The sequence below is a fragment of the Sander vitreus genome, chromosome 14 (genome assembly GCF_031162955.1).
Source record: "Sander vitreus isolate 19-12246 chromosome 14, sanVit1, whole genome shotgun sequence".
In the NCBI taxonomy this organism is placed as follows: domain Eukaryota; kingdom Metazoa; phylum Chordata; class Actinopteri; order Perciformes; family Percidae; genus Sander; species Sander vitreus.
The window spans coordinates 29,143,375-29,164,891 of record NC_135868.1 but is presented as its reverse complement, the minus strand read 5'-3'; the positions used below and the strand labels follow the sequence as shown (position 1 = coordinate 29,164,891).

The 21,517-nt window shown below is 40.5% G+C and overlaps 2 protein-coding genes across 2 annotated transcripts in view; one reads left to right on the top strand and one right to left on the bottom strand.

Annotated features, from left to right (window-relative positions):
- The first annotated feature begins 207 nt into the window (after positions 1-207).
- On the top strand, positions 208-6,914 carry tac1 (tachykinin precursor 1). Its single transcript, XM_078267780.1, has 4 exons — positions 208-748; positions 3,127-3,229; positions 3,319-3,342; positions 6,503-6,914. The coding sequence occupies exons 1-4, from the start codon at positions 629-631 to the stop codon at positions 6,571-6,573; spliced, it is 318 nt and encodes a 105-aa protein (XP_078123906.1). The 5' UTR covers positions 208-628; the 3' UTR covers positions 6,574-6,914.
- Positions 6,915-8,146: 1,232 nt separating this feature from the next.
- The window catches only part of asns (asparagine synthetase), a 22,974-nt gene continuing 9,603 nt past the window's right edge, over positions 8,147-21,517 (bottom strand). Inside the window, exons 8-12 of the mRNA XM_078267779.1 lie at positions 20,417-20,523; positions 18,997-19,097; positions 12,680-12,761; positions 11,947-12,102; positions 8,147-9,689 (exon numbers count right to left, since the gene is read on the bottom strand). Coding sequence (XP_078123905.1) covers positions 9,480-9,689; positions 11,947-12,102; positions 12,680-12,761; positions 18,997-19,097; positions 20,417-20,523 — 656 coding nt within the window. The 3' untranslated portion in view covers positions 8,147-9,479. The remainder of the gene's footprint in view (positions 9,690-11,946; positions 12,103-12,679; positions 12,762-18,996; positions 19,098-20,416; positions 20,524-21,517) is intronic.

Genomic DNA, 21,517 nt, shown 5'->3' with positions numbered 1-21,517 from the left:
ATTCAGTGTCCCCCCCCTACCATAATGGTCCAAAAATGATGTTAAAATGCAAAGTTAGCACAGTAGAATAACGTTTTTGAAAAATGACGTTAAGAGGTCGGATCCTAGCATTGCACAGGGTGTCACAATGCATTTCGGAACATGAACGATAAAATCAGATCACCTGTAGACTCGGTTTCCGGCGGGGAATGTCCAGTGACGCACATCATCTGCAGGTCGGGATATCAGAGGGCTACGTGTAACTGAAGTGAAGTATGAGTACAGGAGAGTAATCACACTACCGGGCTGGCTGCTATAAAGGAGCGCGTGCCGGGCTCTCTGGACAGGAGAACGCACGAGACCGCAGAAGAAGTTGTTGCAGAGGCTGAGCGCGCGCAGAGCATTGAAGACAGTTGGCTGGATCCCGCCACAGCGTTTTGACGCACGCACGCACGCACGCACGCACGCACTATGGACTACTGTTGAGCTCTGTGAAGAAGCAGTGCGCGCACAGAACAGCTGCTGCTCCTGGCTCGAACCTTAAGGCTACTCGTTTTGGTTTTTTTTGTTTCGAAGTCGGTTATCAGCGGTTATTTTAACAGAACAGTGAGTCGAACTTATTCAAACTGCGTCGAAGAACAGCGTCGCCATGATGAAGTTACTGCTGTTAACAGTTTTAATGGCTCTTCTCGCCGTCGCCCAAGTTTTTGGCGAGGAAAACGACATCAAAGAAGATGCGGACTACTGGACGAGCAGTAATCAAATTCAGGTATTTAGACCCTCGACATAATCATTCACCATCATGACACCTATTGCGTATTATTGTCTGGAGGCAAAAAAAAGTAGGAATTAATAATTGTTTCTATAATTAAATCAGAATCAGTTTTATACTCAGTAAGTATACTCACATACACAAGGAATTTGACTTCGGTAGGTGTTAACTCTCTATACATTCAACAAATAGACATGTAGTAAACATTCAGAAGACAAATAGTAATATAGACACATACTGTACAATAGAGACGACGATATAGACCTACATATAGGCACATGTCAACGTAATATGCAACAATACAAATATACAAATAAGACATAATATCATAATATCGTGTTAGCCATAACAACTTTATAACGTGGAAATATGTCACTGGAAAAAAAAAGTAGCATAAACCTGTAACGTTACTCATGTAAGTTTGTACACAGATATGAAAAAGGTAAGACAGCTGATACAACTGGATGTGTAGTTTTTTTTTTACTCTGAGGTAATTAATCCCAGCATCAACGTCTGCAGTATATATAGTCTACTGCTATACCTAATGACTGCTGTGTGTTTCTGTAGATAGAGTTAAGCAATAATGATGGAATATTATGGGGTCAAGTATTAGACGTTATCAGCACCTGATAAAGAAGTTTTTTTAAATGTGGCTTGGTGTATTTTTGTCCTTTTTACTCATTCTGTGCTCTCTCCATTTGCCATCATTTTGAATAGAATATATGATATAATTAGACTTTGAGACTAGACCACTAACACGCAGTGTCACACTTCGCCAGCCCCCCCAGTGTGTAATAGGGCTGCACAATATATTGTTTATCGTTATCATGATATCAACTGGCACAATAAACACGTCATGAAAGGCTGCGACATATCGGATAGACAGTCCAAAAAATTCTGTATTAGTTTAAAGAAAATACCAGTACAAAACTGCACTTTAAAATGTAACTGGTGGTGCCTTTTATACTGAATTCATTCTTCAATTGGATCAATAAAAGAATGAAATGATTTCCTTTTGTTTGTTTTAAATTCAACAAGCAATTTGTTGTATTTGAGCAGAATACTGAAAGCAGCAGAACTAAGTACACTGAAATATCTGTTTATTTATCGCAAGTAATAGTTATTCCGATATTCAACAGTTATTGAATATTGCATATTTTCCTCATAACGTGCAGCCGTAGTGTGTAATCACTCCATCTGTTCTCTGTGCATATCCATGCATTTGCCCAAACAAGTGTCCATCTAGACCTGTAGTAAACAGGAAATACAGCAAATGCCAATTCATTAGTCAGCTATCAATGAAATATATTTTACATTTGATTCTAGAAAATTGTAGGAACAAGTTGTTTATTTGTTGACATGGAGCCCCATTAGTTGCTACTATAACACATGGAAGATGGTTTGTATCAGGTGAGACAATCTTAAAGAACAGAAGATTCTAGGACTGCGTAGCAGCCATCGTGCAGATGGAGACAGACTGTGGCCGTGCTCAAAACAGCCGGCCAACAGGAAATTAAATCAACCCTTAAGTGCACAGCGTAGAAGGAGCTGAAGCCCAAACTACCTCCGTTCATATGGAACACACGCCCTGGGTTTGACATTGCGAGTTGGAAACGAGCCAAGCTCGGCGGGGCCGTTCTGCAGATGAATGAGCCTACAATAAATCATTACAACTTCATGTGCGAGACATTATTGGTCTCACTAATACATACTGTGGAAATATGTATCCTGTGATGGAGATGGATTATTAGTAGGGTTGGGTACCGAAACCCGGTTCCACTACGGAACCCTTATATAACAGACAGAAAATGTCACATTAAGATGCATTCAGGAACAGTTTGGTGACTTCCATTTCATGATTTCTAACTGACCAGTAGAGCTGGGCGATATGGAGAAAATCAGATATCACGTATTTTTTGACCAAATACCTCAATATCGATATTGCGACGATATTGTAGGGTTGACAATTGGTGGATTTCTAAAAATATTTTAGATAAACAATCATCAATAATGTGGTAAACAGTTCCAAGTGAAATTATAGAGAAACAAATAAATGGTTTGTTCCCAGCTATATACTGACTATGATTACATTCATGCACAAAAACAAGAAATCTGCAATTCTTCAACAGATTTTCTGAGAAAATGTAGTTAGTACGTGCATACTATTATCAATTCAGACAGCGTAATTGTATATATCTCAATATGTGATTTCATCACGATATGATTCCATAGAAAGACGATACATTATCATATTGAAATTTCACCCAGATAAAAAAATACCTTTTCACTTAGCAGTTATTTCTTTAGCATACACACATTGCGGCTTGGTGTCTCTGTGATCATTCATTGAGATCCCCCCCCCCCTTCCCCCTCAGGACGGCTGGCTTGCCAACGACCCTTTCAGAGAAGCCCTGCTGAGGATGACGAGAAAGCCGCGGCCGCGTCAGTTCATCGGTCTGATGGGGAAACGCTCCATGGGTAAGGGCTCCGTCTCCGCACCATCACACGCTTCTGCTTTCTCATCTGCGGATCTGTTGACTTTATTCTCTCTCTCTCTCATCTCACAGCAAATCCACAGATCACCCGCAAAAGTAAGTCAAATATCCCATTCACTTGTTATTCCATTGTTCTTAAAAGTCAGTAAGTAGTGGATACTCCTTAGCCTCTTTCATCAGTGTCCAGTAAAAACCTCCTGTTTCCATATTTGGTCATTAGTAGGTCCCTGTGCAGGACCTTTGCCAGCGTTTTTACAAGAAGTGAGGTCACACCGACCCCACCCCCCAGACACCAAAAATATCATCTCTAAACTCTTTTATTTGGACTTTTCATATTTTATAAAATGATGTTTTCTATAAATTGTATTCATCCAAATGAAATTCTTAGTTCCTATTGGCTTATTTTATTTACCTTTATTGTACCTTTATTTTTACAGACAAGTCATTAAGAACAGCTTCTTATTGACACTGGCAGAGCCACTTATACACCAGACGGGCCAGCAGGTGTTTTAAGTTCCATATGTGAATGTGTCCCCAGACAAAGGTTATTCCATTAGTGGTCCACTATTAAATGAATCGCTATCTATTTTGATAATCAAATAATCGGTTTGAGTCATTTTCTTTAATAAAAAAACAGGACAGGAAACTGAATCTCTTTGACTTGTGGACAAAACGAGACATTTGAGGACACTGATCCACACTTTTCACACATTTTACAGACCAAACAGCGAATGGATTTTTTTGAGAAAATCATGACCACATTAATCGACTATGAAAATATTTGTTAGTTTCAGCCCTAACCAAGACACAAAATATAACCCCCCCCCCCAGTAAAGGATTGGACCATTTGGTTTCAGACGCACAGTTCCAAAAAGCCTGAATAGTGGAAGCACGTTAGAAAAAAGCAAAGCCTTTCATATTTTGCCCCACAATATTAGGCGTTGGCTTGAATATGTACAGTTTATTTATGTCAGCGGTTAAGAACAGGTGGGAAAACAAGATTTCACAGGGTTTAATTAGTCGACAACCAGCACAGATTCTTGTTTTTCCTTTTCTTTTTTGAACGCTGGAGCCCATTCATTTGTCAGTAAGAAAGGAGGTCTGTGTGTGACAAAGAGGAAAAGAGATTAAAAAAAACGAGGTGCACAGGAACAAGGAATGAGGAGGAGGGGATTGTCTCTTTCTCTCTGTCAGGTTTTTTTTTTTGTCTTAATGAGTCACCCACTCAGTGAAGCAACACAGCGCAACATAAGTAAATATACATGTAATTTATTGCTCTTGTGCAGGCATGACTACAAGTCAGTCATCATTAGGGAGAGGGAGAGTGCTGCGATCAATGCCCCAAGGACATCTGGGAGTTAAATTGGATTGTTTATGCTTGTGATGGATAGACGAGAGTACGCATTTTACCCCGATCCAGGCCTCTAACAATTATTGCATAATTCTCTAATCGTCAATTATTTTACATAATCGAGGTTTCTTTGTTGAACCGCAATGAACTGCTAACATTAGCTAAGGTCTTAAGGCGTATGGCTGGTAATTGTTGATTTTTTTTAGATATGCCAAATTGTAATTATATATCATAAGTGATTATTGGTCGGACTATATCTTTTTATTATTATTTCAATTGTTAGTTGTTGATCCTATACACGTTCATAATAACCAAAATGACGGGGGGCAGTTAGAAAACAATTTTATGATAATAAAGAGGCGTTTCTTTACTTCATAGGCTGTGTACTTGTGTTATTATATTATCTGGATCACATAACAGTGATATAGCCAAACGATGTACCCTGGAATCCACTGGGTTCAAGAATCACTTCTGAGTCGCCAGCACATATTGTTTATATTGAACGTTAATGCTCATCAGTCTAATGCAAAAATTGATGTATGATGATTTGATCTATGCTATTCCCTCAGGGCTCTTAATTGTTTTATAACACCCCAATCCAATACAACCCCCCCCACACACACACACCCCTACCTCCTCCTGATCATATTACAGTCCATTACTGTGATTGACAGGGGCCGCAGTCAGCCTGCGATGCAACTGTCCGTCACATTTACACCACTGCTAACCTGACAGGACCCAGTGTCTACGAGTTCATCTGCAACAAGTTCAAGTTCAAAGTCGATTTAAAATGCTCCGAGTGCCCGTGTGTTGCAAACAGCTACCACTGAACACAACCAGGTCATATCCTGGTACACTAGTTTGAGATGAGATAAGACGAGATGAAACTTTATTATCTGTTCACACAGAAAATGTTCTTAAAACATCTGTATGGTCACCCAACAAACATCTGACACACACTTCTGTCATGCATATGCGCACACACACACCACATCCAAACATGTAATATATATGATTGCGGTCCCACGATTCACAGATCACATGTTGGTGTGGGGAGGTGGGTTTACATTCAACAATCACACACAAAATACACATGGTATCCCTTTATTAGACAGTGACAGTGGATAGACAGGAAAGGGGTGAAGAGAGATGGGGGATGACACTCAGCAAAGGGCAGCAGGTCAGATTCCAACCCGCCCCGCTGCAAAGGACTCAGCCAGACTAAATTCATGGTTTCTAATCTGGGGATCGAGACCCCCCCCAAAGGGGACGCAGGATTAGTCTCAAGATGGTTAACAGGGAAGCATAAAAAAACACTTATGCAGCAGAAAAATAGGTTATTGTTTCACAGTTGAATCTCCATCTTTTCTGTCGCCAGGCCTCAAGTTAACAGTCTGACGAGGAATGGTCTTTTGTTGGTTGGAGTGGTCACACCCTGCAGACATACACCATGCTCCCTTTAATGACGGGACGCAACTAAACACACATTTGTTTTAATGAGTCACAAGCCAAAGAGCTTCAGAATCTCTGGACTAAATGACTGTTTTATATATTACAATAAATGAAAATGTATTGTATTTACACCCTGACAGTGTAGAGAGAGATGTGAAACAACATTTGGACCAATATGTAGGGAGACAGAATTTACAGAAAACATAACTGTTAAATGAATCAATACAAGGAGAAATAATGAAAAGAAACTATAAAATATAATATACACGATCAGATAAGAATCATTTTTTTTAACAGTAGAGTTTTTTCCGAGGGGGCTTGGGTAAAGCTGACCTTGATATTTTAAAAAGATTCTGGTTACAGCCCTGATTACAGTTAGCTGAAAGAAAAACGTATGCTGTTCAGTTACAAGACAAAATGGTTTGTATTGAATCCAAATCTCTTATTTTGAAGGGCATAAAGTCAACTCTTTTGTTGGACTGATGGGAAAAAGAAGCCAGGAGGAGCCAGGTGAGTTCAAGTAAATTCTGCTCGTGTCTCGAGACACATCTCAAAGTTCTTACTTTATTTGCAAAAGTAATAAAAGGACTACAGATAGAGCAACATGTGTGCTAACGCTAACACGCTCTCTCCCTCTGCAGAGTCCTATGACTGGAGCACAATACAGACGTACAACAAGCGCCGCTAAACAGTCACCCCCCCCCCCACCCGCCTGCACCTCTTCTAGCCATTCCTGATCCATGGAAGGGGTTCCCGACGCTGGTTTTGTTTTCTCCAAACTGTGTATATCTGTTAGTTGAATAAAAATAATTCTGTTTCCACATTGTAGTGATGTAGCAGTGCTGTAACTGTGCCCGTTTTTTCTTCTTTTAGCAGAAGGTAGATCGGGCAAGAGGAGGGGGAAACGGTTTCATTGTCAATGTTAGTGGTTTCTGTGAGCCTTTTTAAACCATCTGCCATGCTACAAAGACTAAATGTTACTGTGGACCATCGAAGCAAGGCTGTACCTCCAGGGTACGCTGAAAAATGCACTGCCAAAGTCACTGCATAGTGCCTCATAACTGTTTAATTACAACTGATTGTTCTATAAATACTACACACTGGGACAGTTTCTCATTTTGGCTTTCGAATGACTTTAGAAGAGCTGTCATGTTCTCCACCTGGACATGTGGTGGATTTAACTAATGTAATAGTGATTTAACAAATATTAAAATTATTTTCTTTACTGGTTCAACTTCAGCTTGCAAGTTGTGAATTCATTGTGCTACAGTGATAAAATCAACTGGTGAGCATCTTTTTTTTTTTTAAAGCTACATTGTGTCTTTTTTCGAGTTGATTCTTAGCAAAAAAACCCTTTGTTCTTTCACAAATATGTGCTCATTCATGTGTAATTACTTCCACCAACTAATCAAAGTATTCTCGTAAGCGTAGAATCTGACATTCAGAATCATTCAGAATACATACGAGCGAGTCGTTGAAATGACGGCAGCCATGTTGAGCCTCCATCTTTAAAATACATTAGCCAAAGAGGGACATACCTCCATCTTTTGCCCTCTTACACCTATTGGCATCGTGACGAATGCCAGGGGGAGATTACTCGCCAGGGAAGCGAAAAAGAGAATTAAAACGACAACGCAACAAAGCAACAAGACCAAAGTTAATATTGGAGTGGCTAGAACAGCTTCGTGTAAACGATGGAGATACTAAGAGATCATTTCGGGTTCGGCCACCGTAGGAGGAAGGCTAGAAAGTAATATTCAGTTAGTTGTCATGTACAATTTCACCGCTAGATGGGAGAGATTCTTACACAATGTAGCTTTAAGATTATTTTTGGGGCATTTTAGGCCTTTATTTGTAAAGGACAGCTGAAGACACGAAAGGGGAGAGAGGGGGGGGAACGACCTGCAGCAAAGGGCCGCAGGTCGGAGTCAAACCTGCGGCCGCTGCGTCAAGGAGTCAAGGAGTGAACCTCTATATCGGCGCGCGCTCTACCAGGTGAGCTACCCAGGCGCCCACTGGTGAGCATCTTTAAAGGTGAGGGAAGGGTGCACTCTGGTGGTAGATAGAGGCAATACATGAAGCACACTTAAGACCACATTTCTGTGCCCAGAGGTGCATTTATTTTAGCAGCAAATCATATAAAACCAACAATAAGTTGAAGAAAGCAAGTCAGACACAAAATGCCAACAGCAGGAAGTAGACAACATTAGAAATAAATAAAAATACAGTGAATGCAATCAGACACAACAGCAACGCAATAAAACCCCTTTGAGAATAATGAAGCTTAAAATGTTCAATGTTTCCTCAGTGTCAGAGTTTTATACTAAAGTGTCATGCTTATTGAATTACAGTATATTATCAGGCATTACTTTGTCCATTTCCTGTAGTTCTCTCTCACATCTAAACACTCCCAACTAGGGGCGGGCGATATGGGTACAATCGTCTGATTAAATGTAACTTTATCATAAAGTACATTAAATTCTCTGGAAATTTAAATTAATGTTTTGATAAATCACTGTACTTCTTCACGTTGATGCTAAAGTCCAAAGATATACATTATATCGCCATCAATCAATCAATTATGTAAAACACACACACACACACACACACACACACACACACACACACACACTAACCCAAGAAATACGTTTGCATAGCCAGTCTTAACCCGAGAGCTTTCCTGCCGATGCTCAGTTTAATCTGCTACTATAAGATATTGTATGGTATCCAAAGGATGACTAGATTAGAGTACTTAAGTGAACAGAAACTGTTGGCAACGTCGGAGGTAGGAAACCATGAAAAATGGTTTGCTTTGGAAAATAGCTGACAATAAAACAGACTTAATTTGCAGTGAATGGGCTAAAAACTAAAAGACACAAGTATGGCCCTTTTAAATAGGATGCAGATATAACCTGACACAAGCCCTACTCACACAGGACTAGTGTTAGTCAAGTCTGTATTTTATTTGATTATCTTGAATTTACTGACATTATCCCCCGCATATGATGTTAAGGCTCTGTCAAAACTTATAATTGCCAACACAGCCGATTCACACGCGACCTCTGCGTTTGGCAAGATATGGTCGGTAATTTGGGCTGGAATTTTTACTTGAAAAATTACAGACATGGCAGATTCACACGGGATTAAGATCACAGACAACCTCCGCAATTATTACTTACTAAAGGTCCCCAGGTCATACTAGTCCCGTGGGAATAGGGCTACAGTGAGTATTTACTGGTCCTGTCAGACTTTAATGGAGTTGGTCAAATTTAGCTGTAAGAGAATGACTTGCCAGAGCAGGGGGAATGACAGGGTGAAAACGCCAGGGGGCATGAGATATTTGGTAAAGGTATCCTATACACACAGAATGTTCTAAGAAGGCAGACATGTTGCTGACTGACAGACACCGGCACACAGCTGTTTTAGTGGCTCACTGCTCCTTATCAGGATTGTAGATGGCCAGGGTGCGGGCCGATGGGTCGGTGGCGTTGGTCCAGCGGGGCATCCAGTAATGGGAGAGCCACTCCGCTCGGCCAGGGTAGTGCTTCTCAAACACCTGTCTGAAGTAGTAGGCCTCTTTGGTGGGTGGGGGGTTGTGAGGGAACGTCTTGCTAGCCTTCTCCATCTGGTCATCGTTCACCTGAGAGAAGACAGAGAAGGTCAGACACTATGGGAGTAGAGAGCTGTTTCTGCTGGACTCTGCTCTGCACGGGTTTTCCTGCATAGAGGAATTTTTGGCGCCCCCCCAAAGAGGTTTTAGCCAGCCCCAAAGGAAAATCACCAGCACCAAAATGGTAAGAACTGAGAAAATAAACAATTAAAATCCTCTCTAAATGTGTTTAAGAGTAATTTATCTAACAAACGTTGAACAAGCAGAACATGAACTTAAAGTGTAACTCTCGCCAAAATGCAACCTAGGGTCTTTTGGGGAAGGTACCCGAGTCAAACTTTCATTTAAAAGCATATTTAGGACGGACTCGCCACTTTTAAGATGTACCGTATTCTCATTTTTTGGTCAAATGGCCTTTTGAATGGGAGAGCTAGGGGCACTTTTATGCTAGCCTCAAAATAGCTATTTTTAAAACACTAAGAAGGCTCGACACAACATGAGACTTAGCTCCAAATATCACCAGGGACTCTACACATGAACTCCACCGGTGACCAAGATATCCTAAATCTGTGGCTACTTGTTTTGATATCGACTCGTTGTGACTGCTGAGGTGGTAGCGGCCGGAAACAACAATGTTCTCAATGGAGCTAAGTCTCATGTTGTGTCGAGCCTTCTTAGTGTTCTAAAAATAGATATTTTGAGGCTAGCATAAAAGTGTCCCTAGCACTCCCATTCAAAAGACCATTTGACCAAAAACTGAGAATACGGTACATCTTAAAAGTGACGATTCTGTCCTAAATATGCTTTTAAACGAAAGTTTGACTCGGGTACCTTCACAAAAAGACCCTAGGTTGCATTTTGGCGAGAGTTACGCTTTAAATAGGAGATTCAGGCTGTTTTATTAACTCAAGCATAATATACATTTATTAAATTGTCAGAAATAACAGGAAAATGCATAGATTTCTGTCAAATTAAGTAACCCAGATTCATTGCCTTTACTGTACGCAGACCAGTATCACAAACTGCTCCAAACAGCTCTATTGTAGTCCAGCCTTTACTTCAGAGACAAACATGGTCACTTACACGTTATAATGCTCACCTAGCTGCTAGCGTGGCACGCCCTCATACTCTGCTTCTGACTGGCTAGTAGTCCTTACCTAGGTACTGTCAGGGCACGCCCTCATACTCTGCTTCTGACTGGCTAGTAGTCCTTACCTAGGTACTGTCAGGTTACGCCCTCATACTCTGCTTCTGACTGGCTAGTAGTCCTTACCTAGGTACTGTCAGGGCACGCCCTCATACTCTGCTTCTGACTGGCTAGTAGTCCTTACCTAGGTACTGTCAGGTCACGCCCTCATACTCTACTTCTGACTGGCTAGTAGTCCTTACCTAGCTACTGAGCATGTGCGACTCCCAACAAAGATGGAACAGAAGTGAGAGGTCTCACTCTGTAGCTAAAACAGAGAGCTCAACACACAGGGTGAAAAAAGGAGCTGCAGCAATGTGCAGTACAACAAAATATGGTGTATTTTTTTTATTTAAACCATGTAAACCTCTGATATAACCTCTAAATACAATTATGAACCTGAAAATGAGCATAATATAAGCACTTTAAATCAAGACTTTAAACGTTTCTGTTTGACTTTGATGAGATGCTCATTTCTACACTTCTATGCCTCTAAAGTCTTTTAACTCCACTCTTCTGTTCTGTTTTTTTGTTTTAGGATTGTTGAATTTTATGTTTTATTTGCCTTGTATGTTTATGCTTATGTAAAGTAGGGGGTCCCAACCTTTTTGGTCCGAGGTCTCCTCACAGCCGTCACATATGAACTCACGTTCCATGTAACTTCCAAATGTATAACACTATTCATTATATAAAAGTGGATATTGTTTATACATTACTTTTAGCTAACTAGTCTTCATGCACTCTTGATGACTGCAACATGTAGTGTTTAGGTGTTACAGCTGATGTTCTTTTGATCAAATCATAATTTCAGTTCCTTCAAATTAGTTGAGCTGCTCCACAATCTTTCCACGTATCCCCTGGCAACTGCATCCCTGGTTGGGAATCACTGATGTGATTGAATTGCCTTTGTGTCTGAATTGTGCTCTACAAATAAATAACCTTACCGAGGGGAATAAAGGATACTGACAATAATCCAAAATGTTCCTACAGTTTCCTACTATGAACAAATGCAATTTCAAAGAGGACCTATCATTGAAATGTGTGTTTCTGTATAAATGTTTATGGGATGAACCACTGGATCAGTGAGCTACAGTGACATACCATAGACTCGAGGTGCTCCTGCAGGCTGACGTACCAGGACTTCTTCACAGACGTCATACCGTCACTGAAGGCCTCTTTGCGCCTCCACAGGATCTCATCGGGGATCAGGTTGAGGTCTTTGAAGGAGTCCCGCAGAAGATGCTTCTCCACTCCATGCTGCTTAGACGGGACAACGCCGTTATTACAAAGCAACGCTGGAACACCAAGCGTGCATTCACACTAGGGATCGACCCATACTGGTTTTTCAAGGCCGATGCCGATATTTGGAACAGATTATGCATTTACAGTGAAAATCTTTAAATCAAAATTAAGATTCTGCAATGTTACATACTCCAACACAAAACTTTGTTTAGATGCTTTAAGCAAGTATTTAATAAATGAGAAACGTCCAACATGGTACCCAGTAACAGAGAGTCAGATAGTGTTGTGGGGGGGGACATTAAGTCAGACTCGGTGGGGAGTGAAACTGAAGCAGATAATCGGTCTATCCCTAATTCACACTGCTAGCGGCAGCCATCAGATGATGCGGCAGAAACGCAGGTCTTTCCATTCATTTTAATTGTTGGTAGTGTGTTTAGGCCGCGGCGGTGGGGGCAGCGCGTGTGCATCTGAAAAAATTGTTTTTTTTCCCTGTTCTGAACGTGCCCTAACACCAAAGATGGCTTCATGTTTTGGGCGGTGAAATCAACACTGGTGTGTGTGCTCCAGCACACCGGCTGGAAGATGAACTGACCTTAGGGGTCCTCATGTCCTCAGGCAGAGACAGGTAGTAAGCTGTGAACCTGTGGTCCAGGAAAGGCACTCTGAGTTCCAGACTGAAAAATAAAAAGGAACATCAGATGAGTTGAGACAAAAAAAAAAGAAATGACAGTCCAAGTTTAACAACTGTTGGGCATCCTGGGTTGAACCGATATCCACACTTAGATCAGACTTTCCTTCATTTATGATGATCTTATTGATACGTCTCCCCCCCCTAGTTTTTTGTTTAAACTACTCAAATGTTCACTGTTCATTCACATATATTCAGCTCGTCTTTCTTTCATACTCATTTTTTTAATATCTTTCACTCACTTATTTATTTTGTCTACTTTGTATAGCAAATTTCTTTATTTAGAATTTTTTTTTTTCTTTCCAAATAGGTTTACCTATTTCATTTTAATCTTTTCTACGTGGGGTATATATTTTTTATTTTCTTTAAATCAGAAAAAGATGCATATTTCTGCTGTATTATGTACACCAACTGTGTTCCCAATAGAAATAAAATGTTTGGGGTGGCAGTAGCTCAGTCTGTAGGGAGTTGGGTTGGGACCCAGAGGGTCGCTGGTTTAAGTCCCAATACGGACCAAAATACAGTGGTGGACTGGTAGCTGGAGAGGTGCCAGTTCACCTCCTGGACACTGCCAAGGTGCTCTTGAGCAAGGCACCAAACCCCCAACTGCGCTGGGGCGCTCTGACATCTCTCCATTAGTGCATGTAGAGGTACTGAGCATGTGTGTGTAATCCAGGCCTGTGTTTAATGTGTATAATAACAACAGAGTGAAAACATTGTAATTTCCCTAGTGGGATTAGCAAAGTATTAATTATTTATTATTATTATTATTATTATTATTATTATTATTATTTTCAAGTTTATTTCAAGAGGGTGACCTGGTCCCTCGTTATGTGTCATTTTTGCCAGGTGGTCATCATATACTTTATCCACTGTATTTAACTCTCCCACCATTTTTCCAGCCCTTTTAGTCACTCTATCAATCCTGGCCTTCTCAGTTGCCCCCAGCATTCCCCCCCAACCCACCACACAGTAACTCCAAACACTACCTCTATCACTGACATAAAAGACATTCTCACCACATCAGTATTCACCCTAAAGGACTGCAACTTCCTCATACAATATACACGTGGACTTAATTTTTTCATCAATAAGTCAACATGATCAGACCATGTTAGCCTATTAGAGCCCGACCGATATATTGGCGGGCCGATATTATGCATTTTCCAAACTATCGGTATCAGCATTTATAATGGTCGATTTTTAATGACATGGTGCTCTTTAGGCCTTAGTGGTCCCCTAATACTGTATCTGAAGTCTCTTTTATATAGGCCTTAGTGGTCCTCTAATACTGTATCTGAAGTCTCTTTTATATAGGCCTTAGTGGTCCCCTAATACTGTATCTGAAGTCTCTTTTATATAGGCCTTAGTGGTCCCATAATACTGTATCTGAAGTCTCTTTTATATAGGCCTTAGTGGTCCCCTAATACTGTATCTGAAGTCTCTTTTATATAGGCCTTAGTGGTCCCCTAATACTGTATCTGAAGGCTCTTTTATATAGGCCTTAGTGGTCCCCTAATACTGTATCTGAAGTCTCTTTTATATAGGCCTTAGTGGTCCCCTAATACTGTATCTGAAGTCTCTTTCCCAAAATTCAGCCTTGGTGCAGTATTACAGCCACTAGAGCCAGTCCCATAATGAGCTTTCCTTAGGATGTGCCATTTCTGTGTCTGTAGCTATTGAGGAGGAGAGAAGGGGGAGACGGGGAGGGTGGGGGCATGGTGGAGGGTGGGGGTGTGGCCTTGACCAACTGCCACTTTGCTCGTTTGAAAGCCATGATGTCTCTTTCTCATGGGGGGGCCAAATTCTCTGGGTGGGCAAAGCAGAGAAAGGGGAGGTAACCTTTCCCCTTATGACATCATAAAGGGAAGATTCCAGATTGGCTCATCTGAGCTTTCATTTTCTCAAAGGCAGAGCAGGATACCCAGGGCTCGGTTTACACCTATCACCATTTCTAGCCACTGGGGGGCCATAGGCAGGCTGGGGGAACTCATATTAATGTTAAAAAAAACCTCACAAAGTGACATTTTCATGCCATAGGACCTTTACATATTCATTCATCAGAACCCCCTTCAACCATGTTCTGAGTTTTGGGGTTGTATAGTTTGTCCACCAGAGGGTGCTCTACAACTTCCCTGTTGGCAACACTTTGTTGTTATTGTCTTTTTGTTCAAAGGACTTTAAGTTTCATATCTTAAGTTTGTATTTTTATTCATCAGAACTTTAATATATTTTGATGTTCCTCTGTTCTGTTGAAACAATAAAACAAACTTATTTTTAAACTGCATTATCATATTATTTTAGTGAGGACTCATAAATAACTACTAATAACTAATGTTGGATAATGGATTTTTATATATATATATATATATATATATATATATATATATATATATATATAGGCCAATATATCAGAATATCGGATTTTGAAATCATTAAATATTTGTATCGGTATCGGCCTTAAAAATCCTTCATTGGTCGGTCTCTATAGCCTATCATTAAAAACAATGGCCAAATACTTGTATGTGTTCACCCTTTCTACTACTGGACCTTTGATTTCCACTGCCTCAGTTGTCATCTTATTTCTCCTGTAATCAATGACTAATTCTTTAGTTTTCTTAACGTTGAGTTCTAGGAAACGACTGTCGCAATAATCAACAAAAGCTTTTATCTCATTTTGATAGTGACTATAGTCATCATTTTCAATTAACCCAATGAGCGCGGTGTCGTCAGCAAATGTAACAACTTGACAGCTTGCCTGCTGCGGACGGTAGTCTGGAGTATAAATGGTAAGAAGAAAGGGTGATGAAACAGGTCCCTGAGGTGACCCTGTGATTGTAATGATCTTGTCTGACTTAACTTTTGAGTTTAGCTTAACAAACTGAGACCTGTTCTCTAAGAAATGTAGAATGAAATAGATAAATACACCTGGAACCTTCATCATCAAAAGCTTATTTACAATGATGTGTGGTTGTATCGTGTTGAACGCTGAGCTAAAATCATAGTACAGAATTCTCACACACCGTCCCCCTGCATCCAGGCGAGCATAGACACGGTCCAGTTTACAGACAATAGCATCCTCTGCCCCTCTCCCTTTCTGATAAGCACATTGGCAGGGGTCAAGATAATGCTCCACATGAGGCTTCAGTCTATTTAACACTATTTTCTCACATACTTTCATAGCTATGAAGGTCAGAGCCACTGGTCTTAGATCATTCATACACTCAATGGTTTTCTTTTTAGGTACTGGTATTATGCAAGATTAATATACCATAAATCAGGTAACAATAATTAAAAATACTTGAAAAAATGTTTTCTAACTGAAAAACACAGCCTTTTAATACTTATGGAGACAGTCCATCTGGACCTGCTGCTTTGGTAGCCTTCAGCCTCATAAACATACCATATAGCTCCTGACTGTTTGTTTGCAGGACATAGTCATCATCCTCTGTGCTCCCAATCATTTCCTCAAGTCTTAGTCTTTCATCAGAGAAGTCTATTTGATCAAATCTATTATAGGAATGATTTAGGTTATTAGCATATTCCCTTGTGCCATTTAACTGGGATCTGTTCCCCTTCCCTTTCCCTGCATATCCACTCATTAACCGCATTACTTCCCAGACTTTCTTCATATCATTCTCTTTAAAATAATTTTCTATTTCACATTTACACCAAGATTTCTCTTTATTTATTACCCTTTTAAGTTCTTTATGGATCTTCTTCAGTGTAACCTTGTCTCCCCTAGCAAAGGATTTCCTTTTGTCATTAATTAACCTTTTCATTTCAGCATTCATCCAGGGTTTACAACTTGCATATACCTTAACCCTCTTTTCCTGTACAACCACATCATTGCAAAACTGTATATACCCACAGACGGACTCAGTAAGTTCATTAATGTCCTTGGCACTATTTTCAAAAACCGCCCAGTCCGTTTTTTCAAACGAATCTTTCGGTCTCTCAATCGCGTCTTTTGCCATCTTTTTCACCGTGATCGTTTCCTTTTTGTGCCTCTTTACGAGTGGGATATATTTGGGAGAGAGCAGGATCAGATTATGGTCCACCTTGCCCAAACTTGGCAGCCTTCTGGACATATACGCATCCTTGACCTTGGTGTAACAGTGGTCGAGGACTGTTTCCCCCCCTTGTGTTGCACTTGACATGTTGGTAGTGGTGTGACCCACTCGTCTTTACGATGCAATGGTTAAAATCCCCAGTTATCGCAACAAACACGTCAGGCGACGCAGACTCGATCCTGTGCACGGCCACTTGTATCTCCTCAGCCGCCTCCTTAGACACATTTCTATGGGCACATAAACTGCCATCACAACCACATGTGAAAATTCGCGAGGGATATAATATGGGCGAACACTGACAGTATCTCAGAGTTTGGGGTACAAGTATGCGTCTTAATGGACATATTATTTGGGTGACAATATTCGTTATACACGTTGGACACCTTAAGTCCACCGCCTCCTTTCTTCCCCGAATCCGCTGTTCTATCCCCTCGAAAAGCTTTGAATCCATCCACCGCCACCAGTTCATCAGTGTGATTTCTGTTTAGCCAAGTTTCAGTAAAGACCATCAAAGTTATTGCCCTATATTTGTGAAGGAACAGGGCATTGGCTTTCAGTTCGGCCATTTTGTTCCCAATCGACTGCACATCGCCCATGATCATAGACGGAATGTAGGGCCGACATCTCCGTGATTTCAGTCTCTTTAAAACTCGGCCAGATTTACCTCTCCTGCGTCTTGTCATCTCATTCGGAAACTCTTGGAAATCCGCCAAGGTAGCCAGTGACCCACTCCGCCATTGTTCCAGGCTAGCTCCAATCCCTTTCAATTCAGCAAACGAGTAACAAACTCTCAAGGCAAAACACCCTCCATTGTCCAAAGACTGCAAGAGGTATGTGCAAAACAGCAACAGACCGCACTTTTTGACGCCCATCGCAGATAAAAAGTCTAAAAATATATAGTCTAAAAATAGACAGGGGTAGCGTGGTCTGCCACAGGAGCAGCGACCGGAAGCCTTTAATTATTAAGCTTTTAATCATGGACTGTACTTTTTTTTTTAAAAGTACAGTCTATAATTAATCAAATGAAGAGGCGGAATGATTGTAGGACATGTTGGTACCAAACTGCATTGTGGTACTGCATTAAATGGTCAATATCACCATTACTCTCAACTATCACTGTTCATCATTGGGGTACCTTCATTTTTAATTCAGTATCATCATCTTAATGGCTTTGATGGCTTTCATTACTGCAGACATGTAAGGCCATTATTAAGGTGTAATTAATCCCATTTTGCTCTTAATTAGAATTCATTATTCATTTTGCCGTTGATGTTGCTGTTCAAAACTTTTGACGTTTTCCTCTCATGAAGGATTTACCTTTACGTGGTTACATTAAAAATGAGATCTTAAAACCGTTCAGGCATTTCATCAAGGCTACTGAAAATTAACACTCTTTTAAGCTGTTGCACGATATTAATTAGCAGTGTTGGCGTACTCGAGACCTTTCTTAAGACCTTTTGAAGGTCTCGGTCTCGACCACATTTTTACTCGGCCTCCTCTTGGTCTCGGATGAAGGGGACTCAGGATTCTTTTTTCAAGACCGGTCAAGTCCCAGCAATGTTGTTTTTGTGCATGTCCACCGAAATGTATGTATTTGTGTTGATCTTACCCAACTGTTCTTGTTTTTACGTTGTTGTTTTTTAGCATTAGTATAATCAACTTTTTTTGTTTAGGACCAAATCTGTATGTATTATTGATAGTTTAATCGTCGTATCTCTTTTTAGGGTGACCTCTTCCCGCCAGTCCAGGGGCAGCGGCTGTAAAATAGCCTCCAGGCTAATTCTGGTACATTTTACTTGTATGCATTATTAGTGTGCATTGTCCCTGATCAATAAACCTGAAATAAAATAAATAAATAATAGACCACAACCTCAGGAATATTACCTGTGCATTGTCTGATTTATGTGTTAACATCATTAGTGTGATTGGATGTAAAACTTCCTGCTTCAAATGCAACCAATAGCTTGACTCATTTCTAATTTGAAATGTGTAACCGTTAACCCCTCTAATTGCCAGTTCCAGCTTTTAAAATTTGCCCAGAAGGGAGAACAAGAGACTACAGATCTTGCTTGTGATTCATGGACACATTGCAATGAATGTGAATCCTTTAGTGATGGCGGTGGTGGTTGATGGAGTGAAAGGTGTTACCCGTGTGCAGCAGTGGTGCGATCAGCACGGAGGACATCAAACAGGTAGAGTTCCTTCATCAGGCGAACGCTGTCCTCTGAAGCTGCTTTGGGAGTTGGAGCCTGGAAGATGAACACAACACTGTCAGAACCCATACTACAACTACAATAAAGCCCCTTTCAAACATCACACCATACAGTAATCTCTGCCACTTTACTATGTTGGTCTCATGTCTGAATAAGGATCCGAGTCACGTTAACTATATTCCCTTCGCAGTGGGACCGGAGCAGAAGAGGTTTAAAAAGGTAATATCTTTTTATTTGTACTAATTATTTGTATATACACTACCGGTCAAATGTTTGGGGTCACTTAGAAATGTCCATTCCACTCCATTCCAGACAGAATACCAGCTGAGATCAGTTGCATTGTTTTTTTAACCAGGGCAGCAGTTTTCAGATTACATTATGTGCTTTATGTACATAATTACAAAAGGGTTCTCCTTTTAAAATGATAACAGATTAGTAAACAGAATGGGCCTTTGGAACATTGGATGAATGGTTGCTGATGATGGGCAATGTAGCTATTGCATTAAAGATCAGCCACTTCTTTCTACAACAGTCGAGAACCCTTTTGCAATTATGTAAGCACATAATGTAATCTGAAAACTGCTGCCCTGATTAAAAAAACAATGCAACTGATAGATATAGATAGATAGATATTCTGTCTATAGCCGCTTTCCGACCGGAGGGATTTTTGCAGTTCCTAGAACATAAAATTCCTCCAGTGTTCCGACTGGACCAATTTGGGGATTATTAAGTCCCTCTGACACAGTTCCTGTAACTCTTTCAGCTCCTACTTCAGGGCAGGCTCTTTTCTCTTTTCCCTTTTCAGCATATAATCCTAGGTCAACGAGGGTCGGGTTTCCGGTACAGACAGACCAACAACAGGACAATCTTAACAATTTTCGCCATCTTATTCATCACTAAATTCACTTCTGACAACGTTTGAGGCGAGAAATGAACTGTTTAGATTTCGAATATGGGCAGTATTTTGAAAATTGATGCCGAATTGACAATTTGCTTTAAGGTTTTCGGAGTTGATAAGCTCCATGAAATGAGGCGACAGCCAGCAGGTGCCTGCCCCGGCCTCTAGCTCATCGCTCAGCCAGGACTGGCTCAGAGACCCCGAGGTAAGCTGGAGGTCTCTCAGACCGCTCTCATAAATAAGAGGCTTTTATTTCGTTTAAATATCACAACACATGTCCATCATAAGATTAACGGGAACCTGTGGTTAACTGTCTTTTTGGAGTTAAACTCCACAAGCGTGTCCAGCGGCTGGCCAACCGTCGTGCGCGCGCGTGTGTGTGTGTGTGTGTGTGTGTGTGAAACCTCAATCTTTTCATTCAGATTCAGAAGTAGTGAGTGGTTTGTGGAGGACTCGCCTTGTGGAAGTAAATGTATCCCTGAGTCAGCTCATCAGAACCCTCTCCAGAGAAGATCACCACGCTGTCCGACTTCTCCCTGATGTACTTTGAAACCAAGTACATCCCTACAGTGGAAGAAAAAGAAAAGAAGTGTTTAACTCCCCCGAGTCCTTATATTAACTCGCCTCACAGATTTCCTTGGATTGTGGTGGCACCTGGATGGTGGCTGCAACTGCTGCCGTGTTCCCTGCCCAACACCATGCTACACCCTGCACTGTTACTACTATTATCAATAGTAATAGTTCTATTATCTTTATTGGTACATTATTTGCCACTATTCATCATGGCAACTGCTATAATTATTATGAATCATATTTCCGTATCTCTGTATGTCTGTATCAGTGTCTCTGTGTCCCAACCAGCAGATGGCCACCCACCAAGAGCCAGGGTCTGTCTGAGGTTTCTGCCCATTATAAGGAAGTTTTTCCTCGCCACTGTCGCACCAAATGCTTGCTCTTGGGGGGAACTGTTGTGATCTTAAATCATAGAGTGTGGTCTAGACCTACTCTATCTGTAAAGTGTCCTGAGATAACTCTTGTTGTGATTGGACACAATAAATAAAATTGTATTGAACTTAATTTAATTACAAAGAGATGGCAAACAAAGTTGTCACATCAGAATATACATTTGCATAATTGAATAATGGTGTCCCTAAAATAATAATAGTAATAATATAGAATGCTTTGAAAGATGGCTGCAATTATAAAGGATGATGTGAACAGCCGTGATAATTGATTATCATCAAAGCATGCATTTACCACACTCGTATGGAGCGTTTTATATTAGATAGTATAAAACATAGCATATAATAAATAATGGCATGCGGTACCAACCTAAAATGTTCAAATAACAAATGACCACATTAGGAAAAATATGGTCACGTCATCAAATCAGACTAAATGACAGCAAGATATTCACTGCAATATAAATATGAATCACATAATCACATTTAATACATTATATACATGCTGCTTTAATACTTCACCTTTATTTGCTTAGGACATACACATATGTATGATGGGATCAAAACTCCTTTTGCTCAGATTTACCGTAGATAAG

Coding starts and splice junctions, on each gene's coding strand:
- tac1 (XM_078267780.1), top strand. CDS start 629: ATGATGAAGTTACTGCTGTTAACAGTTTTAATGGCTCTTCTCGCCGTC. Junction 749..3,126: donor CGAGCAGTAATCAAATTCAG/GTATTTAGACCC, acceptor CTTCCCCCTCAG/GACGGCTGGCTTGCCAACGA. Junction 3,230..3,318: donor GATGGGGAAACGCTCCATGG/GTAAGGGCTCCG, acceptor CTCATCTCACAG/CAAATCCACAGATCACCCGC.